At 29.3% G+C, this 22,545-nt stretch overlaps 1 protein-coding gene across 1 annotated transcript; it reads right to left on the bottom strand.

Annotated features, from left to right (window-relative positions):
* Positions 1–7,708: 7,708 nt before the first annotated feature.
* LOC108783008 (osmotic avoidance abnormal protein 3) lies at positions 7,709–19,387 on the bottom strand. Its single transcript, XM_018551424.1, has 9 exons — positions 19,342–19,387; positions 16,161–16,232; positions 12,229–12,518; positions 11,173–11,649; positions 10,751–11,066; positions 10,248–10,633; positions 9,427–9,932; positions 8,807–9,131; positions 7,709–7,791 (listed from the first exon to the last, which is right to left on the bottom strand). The coding sequence occupies exons 2-8, from the start codon at positions 16,230–16,232 to the stop codon at positions 8,809–8,811; spliced, it is 2,370 nt and encodes a 789-aa protein (XP_018406926.1). The 5' UTR covers positions 19,342–19,387; the 3' UTR covers positions 7,709–7,791; positions 8,807–8,808.
* Between the last annotated feature and the right edge of the window lie 3,158 nt (positions 19,388–22,545).

Genomic DNA, 22,545 nt, shown 5'->3' with positions numbered 1-22,545 from the left:
TGTCAGATTAGAAGGAAAAAAAAAAAAATTAGAAAATGTCTTAATAAACCTTAACATGCGCGTTAAGCAAAATATAATAGATTTAAAAAATTAAAAGAATTGATTAAAGCAATACTAATAAAAACAATTAAAATTATTTTTATAATATTATTGTTTTAAATAAAATAAAGAAGTATTTATTTAAATAAATAGAACAAATTTTTTCTATAAAATTGCTAATTTAAAATTTTATTGGATCTTTCTCTCTGTACATATACGTATATATAAATTTTATTGAAACACTTTATTGAAACCGGAGTTTGCAAGTTTTTTCTCAAACCTTTTTCAACTTCAGTCGTCTTTTTCGCCTTTTCTCATTCCCTATTTGAATCGTGAATCCATACGGGTATAGCAAAACGAATAGAAGCAACGGCAGGTACGATTTGCCGGAGATAGGACGGGGTACTTTTTGATGCACCTGTGTTTGCTCGAGACCAAAATCAAAGAGAAGATTAAGTACCGTTACAAATCGTGTAAATACGCACGTGAACTTAATCATTCTTTCAACCCCGCTCGTTCTTTACGTGACGACCACGTGCATACCGTATGATCTGTGTGCAAGAAGTTTGAATGTGTGCAGGAGGATTACATTTTTCTACTTGTTACCACACACATACATAAATGTGATCTATAACTTGTATTATCCAGAAATTGTTCAAAGTGTTAAAAAAAATAGGATAATAATAGAGTAAGCTGAAAATAAGTTTGCATTATCTAATACAAATTTATTTAACCAATGATTACAATAATTCCAATAAAAATTAGTTTTTTAAATTGTAATAAATGATTATTTACTAGAAGTTTTTTTAATGTAAGATACATTTCTATTTTCCAAAATGACCTATTAACTACATTACAAATTGTTTATGTTTTTGATTCATGTTAACAACTCTTTTTTATAATATTTTTTTGTATTATAAAATTAGCGCTCATTACAATTTTGACTTTTTTACATTATAATTTCAAGAAATTTATAATGTGAGACTGTACGCATTTTACACGCATTTGTTTGTTAAAAAAATTAATAATACATAAATTTTTTAATTGCTTGATACAAGTCTGATGTTAACTTTTATTAACTTATTTTGGCTGATTTAAATTATCCTTGATCTTTAATGGTATGAGGTAAATTTTTATAATTTTTTTACAGTATAATACAATAATTATTAGTAACTTGACCTTTACGATGAGCCCACTTTTACAACTTTAATCTCAAAATTGCGTATTAGAATATTTCTGACAAAATAAATTTTATTGAACATTAAATTATTGAAGTATGATTGTTATTTTTTAAACAATAAGATAATATTCTTTTTAACATTTTTGTTGATTTATATACCAAAGACAACATATCTTGATCAGTGTCTTATTTCGAAAAAAAAAAGGTGAGATGAAGAAGCTATAATTCAGCGACGCATCTGGTCATGAAGAGTCAGCTAAGAAAATACAGTGGGGAAGCATCAGATGATTATACATGCGTTATTCGTTTCCCCGGGATTAGGCTATGTCTACCGTCCACCTTTCTTGATCCATGGACGGTTCGTTCGAGTAGCCGATTGAATTACATGTGGCGCGTGCCAGCCGGTTACGTGCGGCTCGTGCACGCTCGCATACATACACGACTATGGGAGCTTTTCATCAAGCAACCCCATGTAATATAGTGATCATTTCATCTTTGTTTGACATTGGCGAACAACAAGGATGTAATGATTTATTGTTTTACATTGTGCCTCTTGTTGGAAAACTCTCTTTTCCTACAAGCCTAGATATGATGAGTATCGAATTAACATGCAACAATAATATACATATATATACATTAAAGATATCTTAATATTATATAATGTAAGAATAATATTAAAAATTGTGTAATTAATATTAAATTGTAAGGATGACTGTAGTTACTTAACATCGAGCGCGCTTGCTTCATATTAAGAGTGTAGTTATTCGACGCGCAGTATTTACCGTTGTACAATATTATATAGTGATTATAGAGTCATCTATCTCAAAATGTTTATGTAGATATTTTTTATATGGATGTCTCCAAAGCTTTGCAATGTTGGTTTACGAGTGTATCACTGTTTTGTAATATGTATTATACTAAACATTATTACTAACTTAAAAAAATTTTTATGAATATGTTTTTGTTCATACTTTGTATAAAATGCGCAAATTTGCACTCCCATACAGTGCTAATGAATCCGCGATGAATTCTCCCGTATAGAAATAGCGTAGTAGTGATTAATATTACCTGCGAAAGAATTAATAATGCTACATTATTGGAAAAAGAATAATATTTATTATATATGTATAAGGAAAAAATATAGGATTAATTTTTATTTTTCTTGTTCTCTTTCTGTATATAATTTTTCACAAAAATGTAAATTTATATAATTATATTATACGTATTATATAAAATAACTTTTAGATTTAAATATTATGATTTATGGTAGGAATAAAAAAATATTTTATTCAAAAAAAGAAAGTACTAATAAATATTTTTATATTAATATATTCAATGAAATGTTTTTGAATTAAACTTGAAATGTAGTTTCGTTATTTTTACTGTAAATAGTGAGCATACAAATATAACATACCTATTGAACGTATGCCTCATATGTCGAAGAATATTGAATGAGAATATTTAGCTTGCTCTATAAAAGAATGGATTGTTCCCATTGCGTATTTAAGCCGCAGACTTAATTAAGTAACCGTGATCAAAACGTTTTATCATGATCATACGGGGATAATCCGCAATCGCTTTTCCGACAAGAAGATAGCAGTTATCTTGTCAGGAGCTTTAATCATGGGCGATTACCACCGTTGCTGTCATCCCTCGATGTAGTTTAATCACTCAGTTGTGATTAAATGGTCGATTTATGTAGAGTGTAAAGATACTGTTTCAGCGAATTGCTTTTGATTTGCGAATTTTCAAAACTAGATATTTGAGAGTTTCTTTATTAACAAACTAATCGACGCTTAAGTAACATTCATATAATGCATTAAATCAGAGAATCATATTTGTTTAATATTTAAATGTCTATCTACATTTATTATTTGTGTATTTCAAAAAATGAAAATCGTGATGTTTATACGTATAGAGATATGTATGTACTATAATACAGTAGAAAAATAATTTGTAAATTTATAGTTTATATGACAAATAAGATACTTTAGAATCTTTTTTATTAATTAATAAAAAATGTATTGCTGGATATAACAAGATTTATTGGTTACCAGGTTAATTATTATAACAAGTTAAATAATTTATTGAATTAAATTACTAACAAACATTATATACATTAATATCTTGTCTCTTTATTTTAGTTAAATTTAGATTTTTAAAACATTACACTTTTAAAAGATTATGCTATATGGAAATCTTTACATATAAATTAATTTAATTAAAAAATATATATTAATGATTTATTGATTTTACAAAAGAGAGTTTAGTTAATTATTCTTCCATAGATTTACTACCGATCTACCAATCGTTGTTAGACAGATTTCTTGCCCTAAAAATGGATTCATCTTTTAATGTATTTTACACCAATGATTCTGATGTCCTCATTATACGTTTTTCAATTGTACTTCTGAAGACTCAATCCAAGAGTCGAAACATGTAAAGTTTTGAAGATTTGCTGTTAGGTTTTATTGGAAACGTCTATTTTTGTTATTATATTATTTACGTCTTCGAAATTATTATTTTTCTTTTATTTGACTACGTGATTAAAAATTTTAATGTTATGATACTTAATTTGTCTTTTTAGTCTATTACTTTGATGTTTTAAACTAAGAGTCCTTTACCTTACTTATTATTGTTAATTAAAAAATTTGAGATTATGCAAATCTATCTAAAACTTTAGAAATATTTTACGTATCACATAATTTTAATTTTTTAAAAATAAATATTATGATTTAGGATAATTTGAAATAAGTATTTTGTTAAAAGACCTTAGTTTTGTTTTGTCAATTATATATACCATATAATTCTACTTGACGTCATATCGACGACGCCGAAATTGCTCCAAGAGTTTATGAGAGAAGACGAATGCACAGCAACCCTCCAAGATGGCTGCCGCCGGCTCGAGAGTCGGCGTATCGACGTTTGGCGTTTGTGAGGTTTCCTAGATGTAAGCTCATCGGGAATTGCAGGTCTTCTTACCCCTGCCGCTGCTGCCACCTCTCGTCCTCACCCTCTCTACTACTGCCTTGTCACCCTACGATCGCTTTCAAAACAAAGAAACACACGTAATTAAATTTTTGCCTGATTGTGAGTGAGCGTAAATTAATATATGAGAGGTTACCACAATTAATTTTGCAGATACATAGCTAACTCATATAATTAACTCAATATTGAAAAATGTGAAAAATTCTTTGCGCATTCAAAAAAAGATAAAGAAACGATTTTTAATTGTTTTCTTTATCTTGATTTTTTAAATAGTGACCATATTGATAAAAGCCAGAATTAATTTTCAGCCCTGAATTAACACGAGTAAAATAATTTATGCTCATAAAATATCTACTTAATTAAAAGGGATAAGTATAAGTAATGTGTTACCTGGAATGTCATTACTATTACCGTTACCATTACTTTTTTTTAATAACGATTTGGTAATATTACATTTTTTATGGTTAAATATAAAGATAATAGATTAAATAGTTAAAAATAAAGCAGACAACCGCTAATAACCTCAATCTTAACAAATGTTATCGAGGTCATGATTTTGAACGACATTATATTAAATTAAATTAATGTTAATGCTGGTAATACCTGAAAGTTTTCAACCCATATCTCAAAAAATACCTAATTCTTTATAGTGTTTTGTAAAGACCTCTATATTAACTACAAGAATATTAAATAAAAAAAATAGATGTTTCTATTAAAAATTTTTAAGTTGATCTTCAGAGCTCTTCTATACTCACACTCAAGATTAAATGGATGATATTGTCGTTTAATGCACTTGTTGAAAAATCTACAATTTTTCGATAAAACATTTTTCTCAAAAATAATTTGTTTAATTTATAAGATATTCGACTGTATCCAGATTTTTGACACACTTTGTACATATAAAAATTATTTTTAAATTTAGTTTTTGAACTAGTTGATAGTTGAGTTTTTGAATATGGAAATTTGATACTACAAAACGTTTGTATATACGTAGACTAAATCTAAATGCAGTCATTGTTTTTTCTATTAATCTGATTATCTTTTCTCTTTGCTAATGATTTCTTGAAGAAAGCCGAAAAGTCAGAAACCAATGTTAAGTAATTGTAATAAATTCTTATATATATAATATAAGATAACTTATCCGTTATAAAGTAAGAAACATTTATTGTGAAATTTAGATAATGCCGAATTGACAAACAAGCATGCGATTGTATAGCTTTCAGCATTACAATCAGTGTATTAGATTTACTCTTTTAAAATTTTTGATTGAAATCCCGTTGCGATGCGTTTTCGAAAATTATAAAACCGATGTCAATAAAATTGTATTGTCACAGTTCTCATATATAGTTCTGACCATTTGTATACGTTTTGAGAAGAGTTCCAAAAGCCTTTGGAAGTCTTAGAGCTACCTGTATTACCGACTATTATAAATAGCCATATCATTTTTGTGTAATATTATTTTTTTCTTCTTTTACAAATTTAAAAATCCTTTTCCACAATTGAAGTATACACATTAATACATGTGATAAAGTTGATATGAGGTAAAGTTTATGCCGAAAACGTCAAAAAATTTTAAATTTGAAATCTTTTTTACCATTTCTTAGTTCAATATGGCGTTTTAAAATCGTGATCACATTTGCTTCGCATAAAGTTGTGCAATCTGTACTTACGAAATAGTAGTTCACAAAATAGTAGTTTGCACGAAAAGACAACGTGGAATTTTTAGAATTGGACTTAGACGTCTAATTAAAACGCTATTGTTGTACGAAAATTTATGATATATGTATAGTATACGTGGCATGTATGTCATATTTATACTATGACTAATTGCTTTTAGGATTCCCTTGACTATTTTTAAAAAATTGCCAATAGACTTCAATCTTTAAATTCACACTGATTTGAATAATAAAAAAAGGTATTTGCAAGTCTATGATCGTTTATACAATATATATTCTTATGATAAGATGCTATTCTTATGATAAGATGCACTCGGATTAAAAACTATTTAAAAACAGTTAAAAATACGCACGATATTATGTGTAAATATTATGAAAATATTTTTAAGAAAGTATTACAATCCCAGTAAAAAATTAATCCAGTTTTATTGCTAAAATAAATATTATTGATTAGCATAATTATATATTTCAGAATATACACAATAAAATTATGATAAGGAAAACGTTTCCCCTTTAATTCGGGAATTAATTTCATGATGCTTTCGAAAACAGTCATTTATCCTAAAGCTGTATGACATCCAAGATTGCTTGATTTCTGCAATCATATGAAGCCACTACGTCGATAATCCACAAACATTAAATGTTAATGGATGTATAGCTGTGATGTGGTTAATAACTAAGGTGTTGTCAAAAAGATGGTACACGTACTTATAGTTAAAAAATATATTTTTCGTAAATGAATCTAAAATAATCCTATTTCAGCGAAAATAACTTCTAACAGTTGCAAAACAGCCTTTGCTTTATTAATGACATATGTATAGCTTGAATGCTAGTTCGCATTTTATGAAAGACAACAGCAGACATTTTATAGAAATATTTACAAAATATTTACTAGATCCGGGAAAAAATTTTTATATACAATCATATATAAAATATATATCATTACGTATAATGTTTACCATTTTAATGATTACATTATATCTAATCATGTATAAAATCATACTTGCTCACATTTATATTTTTATATATATAATCATGTGATTCTATGTATAATATTATCATGATATGTGATTCCATATATAAAATCGTAATTATATCCGATCATAATGATTTCATATATGATCATGTACGAAATCATGTATGATTTCATGTACATATAATCATATATGCAATATTAAACAAAGAATTTTTTAAAGATCGTAAATACAAATATAAGTTAGGAAATAAATACCTATGATCACATATAATTTCATATATGTATTTGTATATGATATACAAGGTATTCTGCAACAACCAAATTACTTTTTAAGAGCGTTTTCCTGAGATAATTTTGAATTGAAAATCTTGATACGAAAATATCCAAACTATGATACTCTTTAAATTAATAGCTTTAAATTAAAGTTTGTTAATCATAAAGCTGATATTTTACACGCTTAGGCATGATATGACAAATGATAAAAGTGCTCTGTTTCACGAGGGTCTTCTTATAGTAGCTTCAATTATATCATACAAAATATGCAATGATATTTTTGTTTGCTTTTATACGAAATCGATTTGTACATTATGTAAGTATGTATAATTAATATTGGAATGTATCACAAAATATTAATTCAGTAGCGAAATACTACGACATACATGATTAAAAGTAAATTCATAATCATGTTTGTTTGTAGTATATTAAAGAAAAAAATGTTTGCCGAAGGTTTTTGAAGATATTTTTCAAGAATTTTTTGCAAGGAAACCATATCATTAATTGACATGAAATTGACAGGGTCTATTTATCCTATTAAGAAGTATGAAATATATTTTTTCTCAAATTTGGCCGATCTATTTTATAGCTATTTAAAAAAGACATCTTTTCAAAATCATTGTGTTAGCTGTTGACACAATTCAGGCTCTTCCATTGCTCTGAAACAAAAAAGAATGGAAAAGATTCTTAAAATATATGAATACAGTTTTTGCCCATATAGCAAAATAAAGTTGCTTAGTGCAGATAAGTATCACCCAAAACTGAAATATATTTAAATATAGGTACTGATACACAAGAAATGATACCTCTTAGGTACAGGTATAGATACCAAAAAAAGTACCTCAGTATACAGTTCTTAGGTCAATTTGTACCTAGTTACAGTACTAGGTATATACAGGGTGTTTGAGAAGTAATGAAAAGTTCTGTCGCTTAGGGGTAGAATGGACGAAACTAAGAAGAAAAGTTCTCTACCATTTTACAATTTTCGTAATAGTTAACGAGATATTAATTTATAAAAATATCCAAATTCGCCCGGTTCATCGCCAAATGCAAGCGCGTGATACGACTGTCCAGCGAGGCGCGCCGCGCGAGTTCGCCGTCGCTAGGCACTTGTTTATAACAAGCGATAATGGTCGTTACTAGACAATGTCTACTAAGACATTGCCGCTTGTTATAGTCCATTCTACCCCTATATGCGACAGAATTTTTCATTACTTCTTAAACATCCTCTATAATAAATAAATCCTCAGAGATTGAATGTAAATAATGTATGAGTAATGCGTGAGTTACACGCTGTTTATATAGATATTTATATAGCGAGTTCAATAAATAGAATTAGTGAATCGTACAGGTTGTCCATGTAACTTGTTTGCGTTAGTTAATTATACTTTAGTTAATTATTTTAGAAAGTATATATTTAAGTTATATTGAATACTTATTGTATAATACATTCTCTGTATGACCCATAAATACTACTTTTATTTTCATCTATTTATAATAAATATTTGAAAATGTCTTATATTTTTAATGTTTAGAAATGTTTCTTCTTTTAAATTTGATTTTCAATTTTGAATTATGAATTCAACAAAAAATGAGATCAAAATTGCAAATTTTAGATAACCAACTCATTTCACTTGTTAAAATCTCGAATAAAAGAGTACAGAAGACACTTACTCTTACAATTCCATCCCTTTAAGGTGAATGGATGATTTGAATGGTGTAGGCTCGCGTGGATACGAAGGTAAGGCTTCCAATATTCTTGGAGGAAGTTTCTTTTTAGTACTGACGAAAGAGTTATACATAGAATGGTTAGGTTGCTCATCGTAGACCCAGCCACCGTGTATTACCGATCTGCGCCGATTCGGGCTGTAATTACTTTCATCAAGTATCGGTGCGCTACTTTGTAAATTTAATGCGTTCAGTTGCAGATAGCCGCTGCCACCTGCGATCGGTCCCGAGTCTTCCGATCCTCCTGATCTGCTCAACCGATTTCCCGGTTCTGTAACATTCAAATTATTTAATCATAATAAAGTCTCCTTATTAACTTTAACAAAGTAACAATTTTCCAAAACATAAATATATATATTTGTTGAGCGTAGAGATGGCAGAGGATGAGACTCTTTGCAAGAAAGTACACTGGATTACATTTACATGAATTTGCCTGTATATTATCCCTTTTATCTAGGATCTTATTCTATATATATTCTGTATTTGTTGGGTAATATTAAATAACAATGCACACAAAAATAAATAAATGATATAAATAATAAATGATAAATATGATATAATCTTACCGAAAGATTTTGCTTCTCTTGCGTGTGCCAGAAGAGTATCCACTCTGCTTCTCCGAAAATAATTATTTACAACATTCCAACCCTTTTTTTTCTTCATACTTTGTCTATCATCTTCTTCCTTATTATTATCTTGACCACTGTCATTTTCGTCATTGCTACTATTACTACTATTGTTATTATGATCCGCTTTGGAGGAAATACTGGGATGAAGATCCACTCGCACAGTAGGGGCGGCTGGAGGTAGAGGTATATGGGGAGATACATCCGGCAAGCGCCATCTTCCTAATTCATCGCACCAAGTTGCCGTTGCTCTCATTACCGCGATATCTCGAAATGGGCAGCCAGGACGAAGATAGGGCATCATGAGATCGCACAATTGAGACGTTAATAATTCTCTTCGAAGAAGTTCGCGACGTTCGGCGTCCCAGGATGCTTGGAGGTCTACTGCTTCAGCTTCTAATTGTTTTACTCGCTTTGCCATCTTCTTTAATGCATCTTCTGTCGATCTGTTATATTTTAAATATTGGTTTTTTCTTATTATACATGTATTATTAAAACCAATATTCATAGATTAGTCATCAAATTCAGCTCAAACTTTTAGTAAATGAGTGTGCCTATAATACTCGATTTGTAATAAACTGGTATTAAAATGAAAATATATCGAAATAAAATAAAACACACAAAAAATAATTAACTTGTTTCAAAATTGATTTTAAATCAAATACAGTGAAATAAGTACAAATTTTTATAAATTAACTCTCATATAATTTTAATCCTTAGATTCATGTCAATTATTAGGTACAATTATTACATAAACTAACCTTAGTTGACCATATACTTGGAAGACACTACCATTGGCATCATTGGCTTCTAACGCCCCTGCAAGGGCTTCCAGCTTCTTTCTTCTTTTCTCCCTTCTTTTCTTCAGTTCTGCATTACCGATCTCTTCTCCACCGATTGTCAATTTTTCCAATCTTTTTAAAACGTCTTGTAGAGCTGCCTCCCTTTTCTTCCTTCTTCTTTCTATTCGTTCTTTGTCCAACTCATTCATCTCCTGGTATCCTTGACTAAATGTTTCACTGTTTTTATCCCTATTGTCCGTCACATTAAATCCCAAGTCGTAACGAAATTTCAGAGTTTCTAGTTCCTCTTTCAGTTTCTGAGCTGACAAATTTGAACTCTCGCACTCTTTTCTTAGCCTCTCCACCTTTAGATATATGTACATTTTCTTTTACTATATTTTATATAATTTATAAAATAAAATTGAAATAAGGCACTCTGTATATGTAAAATTAAAGTATGAAGAGAATAATTATTACATTACCTCCTCGGAATATTGTTTCTCTCTTGAGTTTTCTATTTCTCCCCCCGTTTGGAAGTCCGATCCAACATTTAATACGTCATTGGAGTCAAGCAACTTTTTTAAACGTTGAAGTTCTAATTGATACTGTCTAAGAAGAGCGTCTTTGGGATCTTCATTGACAATGGGCTTATTTTTAATGCAACGAGCTCGAGCGGCATAACGCAAAGTGCTGAGAGTCTCATCAGCATCGATGTCGCTTGGGCTTATGCAAGCGATCATCAAAGTCCTAGCATTTCCACCCAGGCTGTCTCGTAGCAATCTCGTCAATTTACTATCCCTGAGAAAAAAAAATTTTGTTTTTAATAACAGTATCTATAAATCAGAAAAGATTGAGTTAAAAATTTACGAGAAATTATATAATATAAAAAAAATTTTATTTGTACCTATAAGGTACGTGTCTTCCATTTCCGGCAGCTAGCGCACTAATGACATTCCCCAACGCTGATAAGCTCAGATTGATACTGGCAGCTTCTTTCAGACGATCTCCTGTAGCTCCAGTCCTAGTTTGCCTTTCAGATCCAGCTAGATCGACCAAATGCAATCGACCTCTTCTGACAGCATTGCCACGTTTATCATCATTATTGATGGCAATCGCTTCGAGTGATAGAGTTAAAACAGCATGACTTCTCGAACTGGCGGCATTCATCTTCGTCGCGGCTGCGGCTCTCCTTTGATCACCCTGTTGAACTAATGCTGCGCATTCGGTCGCGTCTTTGACAGTGACCTCGCGCAATCCACCAGCGACGTAAGTACCTTTCGTGGGGTCCTCTTTTAGTGTCAGAGTTTCGCCAGTGTCGTCTTGTAACAAATCTCGTAATCGCTCGTTATAGATCTCGAGGTAGCTCAACAATGCTAAATATCTGAATGTAGAAAGTGTAATAAACAATAGTTAAAATTAAAATTAAAAATGTAATAAAATTAAAACGATACGAAAACGCTCTTATTAACAATAAGTACAATTCCGCACGTCTTGTTAAAGATATTATTTGGTAAAGATAATTTTGGCTTTGAACGAGAGCTGTCTATGTCTTAGGTGGATAGTCATTATTAAGTAAATAAACCGTAAATGAGTGTAGCATACAAGTTTAAGATCATTCTGTTATTATATATGTAAAATCGTGACAAAGAGATTTTAGTATAAATTGTCAAACTAATTGTAAGACAATAGTTCACACATCCTTATATCGTAATGCAAAACGGAAAGAAGCTCATACAATTTAAAATTTAATTTTGCAATTGGAAGTTATAATACATATATGTAGCTCGTTTTGCTGTTAAATTGTTAAATTATTAAACAATTTTAATTTTTACATGAGCTGTTCTTATTGTTAATTTTATCCGTATATTTGTATAATTATAGGCATTGTTCGTTTTCATTAAAATAAAATGTAATATTTTGTATTGCGTATTTTAAACTAATTTATAAGTTGTAAGAATACCTTGTTTCTGAACTGGCAGTGGAAGTCGCTTCAAATAAATGTTCCAATGCGCGTTCGATGAATCCCCGCATTGTGAAAGACTTTCCACAACCAGTTTGACCATAAGCAAACACAGTGCCATTGTAACCCTCTAAGACGGCTTCGACAATGACGGAACCTACGTCTTCGTAAACCGATTCTGTTGTAGCGGATGGGCTGAACGCGGCGTCGAATTGGTAGACTTTTCCACTTCCACTGGTAGTATTTTCCAACGTACAGGATTTTGTCAGTGGATCGATCGTCACTATATTCTGCAATAAACGTACCAGTAAGAAGTGCTTAAGACTCGACATAATCGATGTGCCCTTTTTTGTTGGTATCGATCACTTAACAAAGTAAGGGAAAGGAGAGTTCAAATTCTGTTAGACAATTTTTGATATATATATATATATAATGCAGGGTTTAGTAGAAATTTTGATAAAAATTTAATAAAACTCTTAGGAAAAAATGTTTCAATAAACTGATTAAAAATTCAGTGACTAATGATACCTCATCAATTATTAGTGAAATATCAATTACTGAATAATTAATCAATATATTGAAATACTTTTTCTTAAGGTATAAGAAAGTATAATTTGATAAAATTATAATTTAATAAAATATTTTTTATGTAATTTTATTAATGGTGATATCTCCATAAACAATGTTCTTCAAATCTCGTACACTAATTATGATCCAAAACTTGCATGAATTGAAAGCGGATTAACCTATTTGTAATATTAGTATGTATATATATACACGCAATTTTCCTGATTGTTATCACCAGAGCGTATATATGCTGTATATATTTACATTGAGTGAATAATGCACGAATAGACGACTGATCGGCCTCGCACGTGACGTATTCATGTGATAAAAATCTAAAGATTGTCAAATGTCTAACCGCCTGCATTAACTATTAGAGTTTATGAAATGATAGACCTTTATTTCGACTTAGTTTTTGATCAGGAATAACACTACGTAATTTGATAATCGCTTATTTGGCAATCTTTAAAAATTAATATTTCGTCAACCATTACGAAAATTGCAAATGATATTTTTCAACTCATTGTCAATTTTTGATCAGTAACGCTAAACTATATGATTCGTGAACGGATTTTAAGAAACATCCTGTATACACTAATTAAAAATCTTGATTTACATATTATTTAATAAAATCTAGTAGTATATCATAATTAAATAATTAATAAGTTTAATATAAGGTTGAACAGTAAAAAGATATAAAGATCAAATTAATTATTATAAATTGATACAAAATTAATGAAAATAATAAATAGCTAATGTAACGAAATATAAAATTAGTAGTAATGATAATTGTGCTATTTTATCATTAGATACATATCGAAAAGTATTACTAGTAAAAACATGCAGTTCCTATTATATTAACAAAAATCGAACGACTTTAAGCGCTAAATATAGAACATGATATATTTTGATCGTTGATAAGAATGTCAGCTGCACTGTTTTCTCTTGCCAGGATGAACGTCGCTTCATTGATATACATATGTAGTGAAGGTGTAGTAGAAGTTGTAGGTATAATACTATAAGTGAATTACGGTATTATGGATTACGTATGTCGTTGCATATAAATTATTCAGCGAGAACACTATATGCACACGCGAGCACGCGTTGTTTTCCATTATCTGTTTTGTACAAAGTAGTCCCATAAAAATCTAAACCCTTATTTATTCAAAAAATATTTAACCCCATCACAAATCAAATAGAGAAATAAATAAATAATTATTTTATTTTGTGTGTCAAGGAAATCTTGAAGTTATTGGTTTTATTAAAAATACTATTTTATTGTTTAAGGTACACTTTGTATTGATTTCATAGAATAAAAATTCTTTTTCCACTATCAAAATATATGTATTTGGTTCTAGATTATTTTGTGACAAAGGAAAAAATGGAATGATAAATTTTCTTATCGATTTTTATCCCAATGTAGCGTTTAAAGTGGCCAATTCATCGAAATATTTATTATGCGAAAGGATATAATATAGTATAGGATATTAAAAATTACCTCTTTTGATAAATTGTGTGCATGTATAGTGATATAATATAGCATGTATCTGTACGTAATAATGTGTCGATGACTCATAAATCGTATTGTTAGTATAGTTAATCGTATGTGCATACGTCGCATTTAATCAATAAAACAACGATACTGTTGGAGTTTAGTCACCATGTTATACAGTATCTCTTTAAATAAAGTAGCAACAGTAACTCATATAAAATTATAATTTTTTCGCTGCAAAATCTAAAAAATGTTTATACTTACATAGTTAAATAATGATTCATAGGAAATTATAATAAAAGTTTATTTTTATTTTTCTTATTTTTTGCGTTCTTAGTTTTCAGTAAATAGGTAAAAATAAAATTTATATTATTAGGAATTTATATTATTATAGAAAAATGAAATTACATAGCTTTTTATAATTTCAAAGCACACCAAATGTTATTGAAAATGTTTAATTCAGTAATTTAGTTAAGTATCATCATGTAATATCCTTTAAATTTAAAATGTACATATATAATAGATAAAATATAATTTAAAAACATTTTATAGTCAATAAATTAAGAAATTATGAAAACTGTAGTTGCGATTTTTAAATACTGTACTTTTACGAAATTATCATAGAACAAAAAGACATTAAACAATTCTTTATGTGTGAATTACGTGGCTTTCTAATTTCGAAATGTGCAAAGTGCTGATCGCGTGAGTCGCAACGTTACTAAAAGCAAGAAGTGTGACGGTATATCCATATATGTGTGCACATATATATGTATATACTAGCAAAGAGTCTATGTTGTCGTTTACAGGAAAGATGTAGAGTAACTTGACCGGACTATCGATTTGGCACATATTCCATCCGCCATCGATAAACGGTCTATAAACGTAGTACCGTTTGTATTACACGCAATTGCCACATGATGTTATAAAGAACAAAACCTTGCAATTTTTAATCTATTTTCTAAAAATTCAATATACGTATCTATAAGTATATACCTCTTATAATTTGACTATTCGAAATAATTATCATTGTTATCAATAATGTATCATTCCGATATAACGTAAAGTAGATTTGACTAAGTCGTATCGATGCGATGGTTAAATTGTATCTCTATTGTATTTCTTAATCGAAACATTTTTTCTTAAAGGTGACGACATTTAAGTGACGCTAGTAACATGGTTTAGACACTATCATTTTTGTTTTGTCTTCGATTTATGAAGGATATTCGAAACTAATTTCGTTGAGTGTTTGATCTAATAAGGAAAGGTCCCCAATTCAAAAATTCAGAAAATTATGAAACTTGGACAATACATAGAAGATATCTTCTAAGTAATCTACCCTTTTCAGTAAATTCAGAGAAAGACTGTTTAGTTCTACAGGGAATGTTTTTATACAGAAAATCAAAATAAATTGATTACTTATATCTTGACACACAAAAATGCTATTTTTTATAATAAAAAATGTAAGTGCTTAATTTTTATTTTTAATAATTGTTTCACAGTATAGTTACCGAGAAGATTGACAATGAAAACATTGTTTCTCTCAAAATGAATAATGAGAGATATTGCATTTTCTCTATTTAATAATATTACTACATTTTTAAAAATATTGGAACATTTTCTACCAAATAATATCCGGATTATCTGACAAAAATAATAGCCGGTTGGATTATCTGGTATTTGCCGATTATCCGGCTACCCGGTAAAATCACTATATCCGGTGCATACCTAATACGTAGGCAAATAGTAACTATATTTTTATTGAATACAAATTAGCGCAATTTTTGAATATCAAATGTTTTAGGAAGTGCGCATACTTGATGCCGTTATTTACTTTTTTTAAAAAGGTAAATTTTTGCAGATTATATCATATAGGTACCTGACATCCTTGCTGCAATTCTTTGTTAGATATAGGCCGACATCTTACCGCTACTTTTACGGATTCGGACATCTGGAAATAGAAAAAAATTGTCTTTAACTATTTAATATTCTATTAAATTGCTGTGATGGAAGTATTGACGACTTCATTTTTTTTTAATGTATAAAGTAAAGATAATTAATGTAAAAAATAGTTACTTTCACATAAAATCTTTGATATTTATGAGAGGATGAACTTCTAATAACCGTAATTTTGACGTATGTCATCAAAATCATAATTCTGAATAACATTTAAAGATTTTAGCCGTCGGTTGTTGTTCATTAAAAAATTATTAGCAAAAAATTCAAGAAATATATATTAGTTTGTGTTATTACTGAAAGAAATAATTTGTAGATACACTACACGTATAAGTTTTTCACACTATACCACCACTCTACAAAATTTTAACGTAACAACGATCTAAAGAACATCCAATGGACATCGTGCGCTGTTTGAGCAGCAATTCCGACACAAATTTCATATATTTTAGTGCGGATGAAAGTTTCAGTAGTTCTAATATCGAGAGTACAATCCTAGGTGGTAGCACTTCTCCATATCGTGGGATATGAGATATTGGAATTAAAGAAATAATTTTAAATTAATTCTTAATATATACAATTAGACCATTTGTGTCTTTAGTTTTTTTTCTTTGAAGTATTAAAAACACATAATTATAAATAATGATCTATTATATTTTTTTTCTTAAAAACTGGCATCTAGAACTAATTTTGTGCGTTGTCAGTTCGCATTCTTGCAAGACGCGAAAAACCTATATTGTGTATAGTAATGGTGATAAGATTATATATTTGTAGATTAAGTGTTTAACACTTTTTAGTACATACATTCTGTTACTAGTTCGAATATGTAAGTACAATCACGTGTTATACGAGTGCACATTCACTGCGAATAAGAACACGATGTATCGTAGTGTAAGCTATCTTGCTACGCAAGACGGTGTAACCCTAGATTCAAGGTGAAGTTATGAAAGGTCAGCTAATATAAAAGAATAAAATATCCTATAACAAGGCTTTGAAGCAATATTCTTGATAAGTAAATGTTTTATAACAACTTACGTATTTTATTTATGTATTAAATGTTATACTATAATTGATAGCTTTCATTGATTATACTTATAGTCACTATTATAATATACTTATAGTCACTATTATAATATACCAAGTTTTAACTATCTATTCATTATGACATTTCGCATGTACACGACATTACAAATACTTTTTCATATAAAAACTGTTTCATTTTATATATTCCTATATCATAATTTAGAATTCTACCTAATAATTTGTAAACTTTAATAATGTAAATATATAAAAAATTAAACATAAATAATAATTTTTTGAATTTTTAAAAATAATTTTATATTCTTTTTATATACAATTTACATCTAGCGGATATACTTTGATTTGCAAATATACTCTAGATACATTAAAGATACATTAAAAATATTTAAAACCGATATAATTTCATGGAGTAAAAAATTTGAAAAATTTTTTATTTTATTAAAAAATTAAGTCATTTTGATTTTTTGTCTTTTCTGTGTTTCCTTGGTAAATTAATCATGAACGATCATAAACTAACAATTGCGAACGAACGAACGTTTATGAAATACGAATGTAGCAAGTATTTTTCTTTTGATATATAACGAAACGGTATATATCTCCTTTTTATCTCCTTATGTGGAGCATAGGACGTTTATAGACCTCTTCCTCTTTTGTCCGAGCCTATATTCGTTTCTCGAATCAGATTGTTTTTCGGATTTGTGGGTGATTGGTCCACAGAATCCTACCTCAGTCAGATATTAGAGACAAATATCTACTGATATGTATACTAGTGATGTATACTGATGTATAGGACCTACAGTTTAACGCCGAATCCGAACGGCGTTGATGATCATAGATCTTTTGATCACCAGGTGGAGCCATTTTTTGGCTCATTAAACGCGAAAAATCGCGTTTGGGCGCACGTGGGATTGAACTCGGGTCTACAAATCGCGAGTCAATCGCACAGAGCCACTCGACGCCACAAAAATTTGTAAAAGTTTTGCTTTCTTTATATGATTGTATTACATAGAAAAATTAAGATCTTAAAGGGTAGATACGACATGACGCTTGACCGAGTAAAACCTAAAGTTTGACCTAGTTATCCATTGCTACTATTCACTTAAAACAAAAATACACGAAAAAAATTATGATATTTATATGCATACTTTATGAATTAATTTTATGACAGACAATTATTGTATTCTCTCTCTCTCTCTCTCTCTCTCTCTCTCTCTCTCTCACTCTCTCTTATAGTGTTATACATATAATGTATGTATTTAAGATTAATTTATTAACTATAATTTATATGATTAATTTTTTTCTAGAGAAAATTTAATTGCATGCTACTGTTTTAGAACTTTAATTACCAAATAAATATTTTAAGAAATAAATCTTTAGAGAGAGAGAGAGAGAGAGACAGAGAGAGCTATAATTTTTTAAAATTCTAAACTAATTTTTATTAAATTTTTATAATTTCTATTATTAAATATTATTTATTTTTTTTGTATAAAAAATAAAATTTTAACAAATTCTTTTTTATGCTGTTATCTAATAGACTAGCAAAAAAATTTAAGTAAAATGAAAATAAATGATACATACTTTGCTTTTCTGTCATAAAGTTAAAACATTTTCTATCTTATAAGAAATCAGATAACTGCTCGGGACTGATTTGATTTCTTTTTAATATGTTGTTGAATACAAGAATTTAAGAAATACAAATCTCTTTGTATTGGTCCAATTTGAGATTTAAGGCGATACAACCCTTCAACATTAAACGGGGAGGGAGGAGATGGAAGTATTATTAAAATATTCAATTTTTAAAAAATCTGGGTACATAATTACAAAGTATACATATAAAAAAACCATAAATGTTTTATCCACAATTTTTTTTTATATACTATATTTCACCGTTTCGTGATGATTGATTTCAAACAAATAGTACACACATGCATACACACATATATAAACTTAGATTGTACGCGAATTCATCAAAAATTCAATCTACAAAGATGTCTCGCATCGTACAAAATATACATTCTGTGTTCTATACAAATTAAAACATTTTTAAATATATTGCCACTTACACCGTCGTTGAACGTGTCCTCTAATTTTATATTGGAAAACGCAGAGACATGACTATTTGTCACAAATTTGAATCGAAACGGACTTGAAACGACATACAACAATGTGTATGGAACGACGAGCACGTTTAGACTGACGATGTCGCGCATGTCGCAACGTCGCGACGCCGCGACGCGACGCCTCCTTCGTGACTTGTATTGAATTCGAATCGTTGCAACAGCGCGCGCGTATTTCTACGGTCGCTTTGATTGATTGGATAGCCGCTGCAGTTCGAATTCTTGTCTTCATAAAATTGACTTCAATCACATTGTATCATACTTTTTCTTTTTACACTAAAAATATAATTTATATCCAGATATTGAAAAAAAGGAAAGAGAAGAACATTAAGAAAAATATATAGGAAATATAAAGTCTCGCCCAAATCGTACAAAGCATTGTCAGGTCGAGATTGCGTTCGACAATATACACTCAATAAAATTTAATTTTTAGAGATAGAAAAAATATATATGGATGATATAACTATACTTCGTATAGTATACGTAACACATACTATATACTATTTTCCTAGTTTTACGACATTTTTCAAGAATAGGAGTCCTGCGCTATCATGCGAACAATTCGAAATGAATTCCAATCGAAATTATTCAATTATTTCTATTGTGTTTTCTAGCTAAAAAAGAATAATTTCGATCGGAATTTATTCTAATATGTTTCACGATAGAGAGGTATCCAGTATTTGGTTGCAACACAAGTTGTCTGTACAAGATACAATGTTTGCATTGTTGCAAGAGGCTAACATTTTAAATAATATTTACAAAGACGTCTTGTATCTTTAATTGTAAGACGTCTTATGTTCAAAACACAGACTTTTTGCTAAACTGTTTTCTGATATCTTAAAATCCACAGCTGCGAATAGAGAAACCCAATAAATCGTTTGTAGGTTATTTTATCTGCAGTCGGGATTACACAGTCGATAAGTAGATCTATCTATATTTACGGCGGCAAATAATTCTGATTTTAATGGTCTATTTCCATCCAGTTATAGTAGACAGTCGGTAATAATGCAATAGCATATAAAAGATATAAATGCCATAACTAAAAAATATTAATTAATAATAATAAAATAGAACATTTTTTTGCTTACTCTTTTTTTTTTGATAATAGCTATATTGCACAAAATAAAATTATATTTCTTTTATAAAATAAGTTGTTTGACTGATCACGATTATATTCATTTACATTTTTAAAGATTGTAAGAAACATGTTTTTACAATCTATAATTATATTTATATTATGCATATTAGGACTGATTTTACCGATTCCATCTTGACATATATATTTGAATCGACATATTTTCTTTGTCCTACTAAGCGCTTTAATTGTACTTTTAGTATCGTAATGCTCAATAATTATCTATAAATCTTTTTACTTTATATTGAAGATGACTCAAATTGGGGCCGCAATATTTGTTATTCATTATTATTATTATTATTATTATTAATATATGTAGTTATCACGCACTATATCTTGTGTCAGTTTATATTTTATTAATTGTATAATTTATTTCTTTAAAGCGTTATTATCTTATGTATTGTCTTCAAATTATAATAAAAGATATAATAATTAAGAGATTATTAACAAATTTAATTATATCATTTTATTAATTTTACAGTATAATAATGTAAATGAAGTCTTACAAAAATCTCAATAAAATAAGTATATATCAATGTTTAGGAAGTAATATTGTAAAAATCTTTGTAAACGGCTAATTGCAAGAGAAGTGTAGTAAATTTTATGTATATATGTGCACCAAAAAATATATTACTTACAATTAATACTTTAAGAAAAAATAGTAAAATTATCGAAATTTTGTGCGAAGGCTTTGAAACAGCCCCGATTCCAACGTGAAAGATGCATTGATGCATTTCGCAGCGCGGGTGGCCTTGTCACGATTGGCCCGGCCGCACCGGTGCATCGCGCACAGCTCGCGCACCGCAGTGCACGGCTGCAGTCGAGTCATTATGCAGGTACTGTTGCCTGTCGCTCGCCCGCGACCGCAGACCGACGTTGAGTGTTGACTGCCGCCGGTGTTGACTCCCAGTGCACTTGCAACTCGACGCGATCTCTGCACTTGTCTTGTCGCTACGCTGCACCGGGGTGAACCGCCGAATCTATTATATCACACTGAATGTGATTTCCGGTGTATATGACAATATAATGAGACTACTGCTTCGCCGTGTCGTGTCTCGTTTCTCGCTACACATTTTTATTAATTTTTTTAGTCATATCAATTATATACAGAGTGCTTTTTTTTTATCTAAACCGTAACAACTATATATTTTATTTTGTATCTTAATTGCATTGAAATACTTTTTTTTATTATGTGTGGAATACTATCTTGTAATAAAAATGATTTTAAATCAGATTTTAATGTTTTCTCGTGGGTTAGAAATAATAAGAAAATTATACTAATTACTTTTAGATTAAATAACAAATTAAATTAATATTACACACACATAAAATTAAATTATAATGAATTTATATAAAATTATTATTGAAGCTATTCTAATCCTATTTAAAAAAAAAGTGATAATAGATTTTAGTAATGAACATTTGTATTTATATTATCTAAGTTTACACATAGAAATAATGCACGGTAGAGAAATGCGGATGCATAAATATATATGGTAAATGACTTTAAGTACACAGTGAGATGATTGAAACCAAAGACCTCATCTCAATTGCGCTCTGTCTTCTACAGATACATATATTGCCTGTCTTCGTTTAAATAGCCCGAATATTTTATCCACCATTTTCACAAGCTATATTTTTACCGACAAGCTTCGCGAGTTGTAGTCCATAAATCTCGATACACAGCAATTACTTCCTTCTGGCTTCCTACTTCTACCTTAAATCACAGCGTTGCGATGCACCTGGCCATCACTCGAGGTCTATTATGCAGCTAGTTTACGATTCGCAACTTTGTGTTGGGTGCTGATCAATCCTATTTTTCATATCTTAAAGTATTGCACTATATTTGAAAGACTCATTCGGCACGTGAATGTCTTATCAAAGAAACTCACTTTTTGACGAAGTCAACGAATTTTAAAATCAAAGACGATCTTTTTAAGATATAATTTTTCAGTATATTGGTCGTATTATTAAAGGATTTTAATATGACTTAATAGGGTTTGGAAATTAACCAT

The sequence above is a fragment of the Cyphomyrmex costatus genome, unplaced genomic scaffold (genome assembly GCF_001594065.2).
Source record: "Cyphomyrmex costatus isolate MS0001 unplaced genomic scaffold, Ccosl1.0 scaffold14, whole genome shotgun sequence".
In the NCBI taxonomy this organism is placed as follows: domain Eukaryota; kingdom Metazoa; phylum Arthropoda; class Insecta; order Hymenoptera; family Formicidae; genus Cyphomyrmex; species Cyphomyrmex costatus.
This window is presented reverse-complemented; position numbering and strand designations above follow the sequence as displayed.